The following is a 7784-nucleotide window of genomic DNA, read 5'->3' as shown; positions in this document are numbered from 1 at the left end:
TCATTTCCCTATACCAACGGCAGTCATCAGAAATAAACATGACGCCAAACACTGTGGGGGGGGTCAAATAAGGTTGTGGTTTTATTGGAATAGGAAGAAGGTATAATAGGTAGAGCCTCATCGCCAAGCCCCCGGCCGTGCAAATACAGGAGCCAGTTTACCCTCTGTAAATGCCCCGTGATGGGCGAAACAAAAGGCAGCCCCCTCGCCAGGCTCATCGATCAGACCAGAACATCACCCAGGCTGGCGAACCATCTCACTCTGCGCACAAACTGCAAGAGAGGGTAGAGTGACCATAGAGATGCCATAGAGAGGGCTAAGTGACCATAGATGCCACAGAGAGGGCAAACTAACCATTAAGATGCCATAAAGAGAGAAGAGTAACCATAGAGATGCCATAGAGAGGGCAGAGTGACCATAGAGATGCCATAGAGATGGCTGAGTGACCATAGATGCCATAGAGAGGGCAAAATAACCATTGAAGATGTCATAGAGAGGGCAGAGTGACCATAGAGATGCCATAGAGAGGTCAGAGTGACCATAGAGATGCCACAGAGAGGGCTGAGTGACCATAGATGCCATAGAGAGGGCAGAGTGACCATAGAGATGCCATAGAGAGGTCAGAGTGACCATAGAGATGCCATAGGGAGGGCAAAGTGACCATAGAGATGCCATAGAGAGGGCAGAGTGACCATAGATATGCCACAGAGAGGGCAGAGTCCTATAGAGAGTGCAGAGTGAAAATAGAGATGCCATAGAGAGGGCAGAGTGCTATAGAGAGGGAAGAGTGACCATAGAGATGATCCCTTGCTGGAATGTCTGGTTCTTCAGTCAAAAGGGACCTCAGAGCTCAGAGCCAGGGGGCACAGCCTACGGTATCTATGGGACTGCCCTGCCCCCCAGCTCATTACTCAGCTAGGAGCAAATTGGGCAGCAGTTGAACTGTGATTTTGGACTGTAGGCGTCTGAGGGAGATCTGATAGTTACACCCTAATGTAACTGCTTGCTGACCAATTGGGACAAGGTTAATGCCCAAATGATGTTATGGAATGTTAGAGCATTTAACAGGAATCTCTAATTATTGGCTGGGGGCACGATAACCCCCCCCCCCCCCCAGGGAGTGCTGAATAGGACAGAACTGGCTTTCTGAATACTATTGTCTGTGCAGCTAGGAATGTCTACAAGCAGTATGGCAGCTCTTGCACAACAAGGCACTGGGTATACTGGGGCTCAGGGATCATCAGTCAGATAATACATTGGGCTCATTAAAGGAGAACTAAAGTCTAAAGTTGAAAATTATTTGGGAGTCTGTTGTAAACAAGTTATGTCTAAATACTGAGCTAAAGCTTGTTTGTATTGATATCCTGTAATAAACTGTGTATAATAGGGCAGCGCTAGTTTATATGTACCTGTACCCATGATGCACCTGTGTCTCTGTGCCAATGGGATAATTTGTAGGTTCCACCTAGTTCTCTATGGGGGTTGAAGACAAAAATATATACACAAGAGAAGTGACCAATGAGAATGCTGATTCCCTGTGTCAGGCCCCTTGCTGGTACCTTACATATAGAGATAATGATGGCATTTTCCCGTCATTATATGGCACAGGAATCAGACATGGGGATAAAGGGACAGACTTGTTCAGTGCTGGGAAACTGTGCTTATTGCTCCCAACTCCAATTGCAGGAACAGAGAACAGGGAGCCGGATTTACTCACATCAGCTGGGATTCTCATTGGAGGATTCTTTTGCATATTTATGCAGCCACTGGCTTTGTGCTGTTGTTTTGATAATTTACTATGTTCCCTAAGCTCCGCCTCCCAACAGCAGCCCAGAGCCCACTGAGCATGTGCAGGAGCCAGATCTTATAGAAGATGGTATAACAAAGTAACAAGATGGCGGCCCCCTGTGGACAACTTTGAAAGCATAAATCATTACTGTAATTAGGCTTCTCAGCCTCTGGGCTTGTGCAGTAAGTTCAGAATGTTTATGTTTATGTTCAGTATACAAAATACAGCAGTTCTACTAATTTTCTATTTTAGACTTTAGTTCTCCTTTAAGAGCCTGGGGGGTGTCTACATGACATAGCATGGCTGATGTGAGGGGTCACTGTAGCTCTCTGGGCTCAACCTTCTCTCCAGAGTTCTATCTCTAGAGCTGGCCATACATGAGTTAATATTATTTGCGGTACTGGACAGTCCTCTCTGAGATGCCATATAATTGGGCCACAACTTGTGTCCTGTACAGAGGCACAAAGGCGCCACCAGGAAAGGGAGTCGTAGGAGAATCTCTTATTGGGCTCCATGTGCCTCTGGCTCCTCTGTACAATCTTGTGGGCACAGGTTGTCCCCTGTGTGAAGATGAGGAAGGGAATTCCCACCGGCTCCTTAGGCCCCATTCTCTATCAGAGTTCAGTGCGGAAGTTCAGCCCACTGCCCTCCATCTTCTTCTTGTATTCCTCATCAAAGATAATGTTCTGTGCCACCGAGAAATGGTTTCTCCAATCCCCCACGGTCCCTGGAACAAAGCAACGTGAACATCAACCTACTGCCCTTCAGCTGCTCCTCATCTCATATCTACCCCTTGCACAAAGCCTGGGAGGTGCCCATGGAAGGAAGAGAAGGAGAGCAAAGCAGAGATAATGCCCCACCAGGGGGTGGAACTGACTAAACATGAAGGGAAGGAATCACATAGTTGATGGAACCCAAGTTCTCAACTTATTTAGAAAGGGTCGGGATAGAGACTGTAACAGAATGAAACAAGATAACCCTTCCAGTATCACTTCTACCCATCTACTGACTGGCTTTGAACAGTCACATGTCTGGCTGCTTGCCATTGGGGGCAAATGGGCAGTTATATGCCAAGCAATAGAGGATGAACCAATTCCCACAGAAGGGGGGGATTTCGTAATGTGGGTCCCTGTTTATGATGGTTTCACCCTTCAAATTCATGTTGGGTCTATAAAACGGATGTTTTTTAGATAAAAATATAAGTCATGGCGTCCTTTTTGGTCCTCCTTTTGTTTGTGGTTTGATATCATGTGTGTGCGATGTCCAGCCTTGTGTCTGTGATGTTTATTAGTACAGGTAGACATGGAGGGACGGACAGCTAGAGGGAAATAGCAGAATGTGATGGGGAGATGGGATGGTCCTGTTACTTCTAGAGGAAATGAATGAGACCAATAGAGAGAAGCAGAGACAGAAGTTACAGATAATTATGTTGAGACTAGAGAATAAGCCCACTCACCTTTCCTCATGAAAAGAGAAATGGTTTGGTCCACATTAGGATGTAGGCTAAAGTTAGTCATAGGGTTCTCCTTCATTGCCTGGAAGGAAGTGTGATACTTGATGTTCTCCAGAACCTCCTCAGATAAGTCCTTCCCCAGGAACTTCATGACTTTGCGAATCTCACGCATTGGGTCCTACAATAAATGAGAAGCACAAAGGTTCTATCTGGGGTGGGACAATGACATTTCCCTATTATCCTGCAGAGGAACCTTCTCACCTCGATCATGTCCTCATAGAAGATAAAGAGAATCTGGTGTTTGTCCATAGCTTTCCCCCAGCCAATCACATGGTCAAACCAACTGCCCCATGGCACTGCAAGAAGGAATAACTGGGGGTAGAATTCTAAAGGTGGCCATACACGCAGCAATTTCGATCTTTCATGTGACTATTGGTTGTTCCCACCCTCCACTGATATGGAGGTAGAAACAATAGAAATTCTGCCTCCATCTCTCTTCCACATTCCTAATGTTGCTACTGATAAACTAATCCTATGAAGGTTCCCTATTGGCTGAGAGCTCACCATCTCCAGACAGGAATGTCGAGAAGTAATTCTCCCAGGTTCCGGGGTCCGGCAGAGATTTGCTTATCTTTTGAAAGTAATAATAAGAAACCATACAGTCCTTGGCATTTCTGGCAACATAGACAGCCTGTAGGGGGAAAGGAATCCATATTCATACAGGTACAGTCACTGGCACAGAGTATATAATGGGCACAGGGCATGGGCATTATCTGCAGGAATGGGAGGGGTTATAGGGAGGGGTATATGGGGCAATGGGAGGGGTATATGGGGCAATGGGAGGATTTATAGGGAAGGGTATATGGAGCAATGGGAAGGGATATAGGGAGGGTTATATGGTGCAATGGGAGGGGTTATAGGGAGGGTTATATGGAGCAATGGGAGGAGTTATAGGGAGGGGTATATGGAGCAATGAGAGGGGTTATAGGGAGGGGTATATGGAGCAATGGGAGAAGTTATAGGGAGGGGTATATGGTGCAATGGGAAGGGTTATAGGGAGGGTTATATGGAGAAATGGGAGGAGTTATAGGGAGGGGTTTATAAACCAATGAGAAGAATTATGAGGAGTCACAATAGGAGGAGAATAACTGACCTTGACATTCTTCTCCCAAAAGGAGGGGGGCAGCAGGTTAATAGGTAAGTGAGTTTTTAGGACACGGGGGGATTTCATGGTTTGTGCCAACTCCACACCTAGAATGGAACAGTAGCAGTTATGACACAATTAACTAGACCTTTGGAATCCATATGGGGACACTGGGTCTCTCTGGACACCCCTAATGGGAGAGGAACAAAACATTTGCAGAACCCAATGAGAACATGAGTGCAGAACCCAATGAGAACATGAGTGCAGAACCCCAGGAGCGCTGTGCATGGTGCCGGTTACCTGACGGCATGGGCTTCAGTGGTATCAATTCTAGGAATGGCACTTTGATGAAAGACGGGGCCCTCCTGCTCTTCTCTACGTCTCCCTCCAGTAATATCAGATCCACGATCTCCTGCATCCACGTTGTCCCTACGCACAGACACACACACACCTGTACAGGTTAAGGGCAAACCCACGGGGCTTTTCCTTCTTACCTGCCCTATTTGGCTAACCACACCTCCAATAAAATCAGGCCACACCCCTGGGGTGATTAGTCTGGGGGGACAGAGAAGGCTGTAGGCAGCCATTTAAAAGACTGCAAGCTGAGGGAGGTTCCACCATTGTAGAATGAGAAGAAACCACAGCAACTCAGGGGTGACCAGGTACACAGTGCCCAGGGTGGGTTTTACCACTTTGCACCTTGGCACCCCTTAGTAACTGAGCCCTTTGGTTTCTCCGTGTATCACTTACAGCAGCCATTGATAACTAGAGGGCCCCCTACAGGGAGCAGCCATTGGTCTGGAGGCTCCGGTCACTCACCTGCTTTGGGGAAGGTAGCAATGAGAATGTCGTCCCCCCGGGCCTTGAAACCGTATATAGAGTCCCACGCGTCACAGGTGGAGCCCAGCAGGGGGACCCCCTCAATATGGCGCATAGTAACCTGGGAATTCTCTGTCTTCTTTACCACTTCTTGAATTGTCCTTGGATCCATACTATGACAAACACAGACTGTTATAGGCTGGGGCAACTCTTGAGGGAGGGGAGGGGGGCAATAAGAGTTCCTGTCATTGGCAAAGCTTGAAATCGCTGTGTCTATGTCATTGCCAATGACTATTGCCCATAAAGGGGCAGGAAACCCAACCATAAAGCTGCCCCACAGCGCCCCCTAGTGTTCTATAGAAGTTGATGAAAAACCTAATTACACATGGAAACCAATTCCCCAATGAGAATTCTACTGAGCCAAAACTTCATTATAGATGCAAGAGAAGTGACCAATGAGAATGCTGATTCCCAGCACTGTGTCAGGCCCCTTGCTGGTACCTTACATATAGAGATAATGATGGCATTTTCCCGTCATTATATGGCACAGGAATCAGACATGGGGATAAAGGGACAGACTTGTTCAGTGCTGGGAAACTGTGCTTATTGCTCCCAACTCCAATTGCAGGAACAGAGACCAGGGAGCCGGATTTACTCACATCAGCTGGGATTCTCATTGGAGGATTCTTTTGCATTTCAATGCTGCCAATGCGGGCCCTAGAGAGCTGGGAAAGTTTTATTGTGCAATATTGCTTTAAGAATCCAACCCTGATGTTGCTGGACTACAGCTCCCAGCATGCCTCACCCTTCATTATATGTTACATTATTCTGGGATTTGTAGTCCGGCAACAGCTGAGTAACGTTGGGTTGAGCCGCGCTGTGCAGCAGGGTTTAGTTTCCCTTTAAAGTCAAGTTCTTGCTCTCAGTGTCTCTGGGCCCCATTGGGGGGGTGTCGGGACACTTCGTCGCCCAACTCCTACACCTCCATTACCTCGGGCCCCGGTCCAGTTGGATCAGACATAGACACGTGCCATTTAATGAAACCAATACAAAGGGCAGAACTTACCTGGTTCCTCAGCGCCGGCTGCTTCTTACTGAGGAGCCACTGGGCTCCGAGGGCCTCGCGTCATTCCACCTCCATTGCTCCAGGGCTCTGTTTAACCCTCCCAGCCCTCATTTCCCTATACCAACGGCAGTCATCAGAAATAAACATGACGCCAAACACTGTGGGGGGGGTCAAATAAGGTTGTGGTTTTATTGTAATAGGAAGAAGGTATAATAGGTAGAGCCTCATCGACCAAGCCCCCGGCCGTGCCATAAAGAGCCCCCACGGACCCCAGTTTACCCTCTGTAGGCCCCGTGATGGGTGAAGATAGGGAGAGCAGAGTGACCATAGAGAGGCCATAGGGAGAGCAGAGTGACCATAGAGAGGCCATAGGGAGAGCAGAGTGACCATAGATGCCATAGAGAGGGTAGAGTGACCATAGAGAGGCCATAGGGAGAGTAGAGTGACCATAGAGAGGGTAGAGTGACCATAGAGAGGCCATAGGGAGAGCACAGTGACCATAGATGCCATAGAGAGGGTAGAGTGACCATAGAGAGGCCATAGGGAGAGTAGAGTGACCATAGAGAGGGTAGAGTGACCATAGAGAGGCCACAGGGAGAGCAGAGTGACCATAGAGTGGCCAAAGGGAGAGCAGGGTGACAATAGATGCCATAGAGAGGGTAGAGTAACCATAGAAAGGCCATAGGGAGAGCAGAGTTACCATAGAGAGACCATAAGGAGAGCAGAGTGACCAAAGAGAGGGTAGAGTGACCATAGAGAGGCCATAGGGAGAGCAGAGTGACCATAGAAGCCATAGAGAGAGTAGAGTGACCATAGAGAGGCCATAGGGAGAGCAGAGTGACCATAGATGCCATAGAGAGAGTAGAGTGACCATAGAGAGGCCATAGGGAGAGCAGAGTGACCATAGATGCCATAGAGAGAGTAGAGTGACCATAGAGAGGCCATAGGGAGAGCAGAGTGACCATAGATGCCATAGAGAAGGTAGAGTGACCATAGAGAGGCCATAGGGAGAGCAGAGTGACCAAAGAGAGATGATAGGGAAAGCAGAGTGACCATAGAGAGAGCAGAGTGACCATAGATGCCATAGAGAGGGTAGAGTGACCATAGAGAGGCCATATAGAGGTTCCTACAGATAAATCCCATGCAATGAATGGTCAGGTTTGGCTGCCGTTATATCCTATGGGAGAGCCTGGCTTGGCCTACACAAGTCATCTGATTGGCCCCTCTCTGTATCAATGAGATATTATTGGATCGTTACACTGGTCCCTATGGGAGACAAACACTGTAGGGCAGACTGGCAGATGCCACCATTAGACAAGCAGAATGGCTGCCATGTTAATAGTGTATAGAAAGTACCCCACTGCCCCCATCTCTAATCCATGGCTGTGAATAGAAAGTTATTGGGCAATTTACGTAACTTATAAAAAAAAAACACGTTACCCCCATATCAAGCTATAACAGAGCAGGGGCAGGAGCAGGGGCAGGGGCAAAAGCAGGGGCAGGAGCAGGGGCA

The 7784-nt window shown here is 48.0% G+C and overlaps 1 protein-coding gene across 1 annotated transcript; it reads right to left on the bottom strand.

Moving 5' to 3' along the window:
• Nucleotides 1–2053: 2053 nt before the first annotated feature.
• Nucleotides 2054–5378, bottom strand: LOC100493528 (sulfotransferase 1C2-like). The gene is made up of 7 exons (XM_031892974.1): nucleotides 5206–5378; nucleotides 4687–4815; nucleotides 4396–4493; nucleotides 3807–3933; nucleotides 3504–3598; nucleotides 3246–3420; nucleotides 2054–2516 (listed from the first exon to the last, which is right to left on the bottom strand). Exons 1-7 carry the CDS (start codon nucleotides 5375–5377, stop codon nucleotides 2404–2406), a joined length of 909 nt encoding a protein of 302 aa, XP_031748834.1. The 5' UTR covers nucleotide 5378; the 3' UTR covers nucleotides 2054–2403.
• Nucleotides 5379–7784: the final 2406 nt, after the last annotated feature.

The sequence above is a fragment of the Xenopus tropicalis genome, chromosome 9 (genome assembly GCF_000004195.4).
Source record: "Xenopus tropicalis strain Nigerian chromosome 9, UCB_Xtro_10.0, whole genome shotgun sequence".
NCBI classification, from domain to species: domain Eukaryota; kingdom Metazoa; phylum Chordata; class Amphibia; order Anura; family Pipidae; genus Xenopus; species Xenopus tropicalis.
The sequence above is the reverse complement of the archived record's forward strand: the minus strand, read 5'-3'. Positions and strand labels throughout refer to the sequence as shown.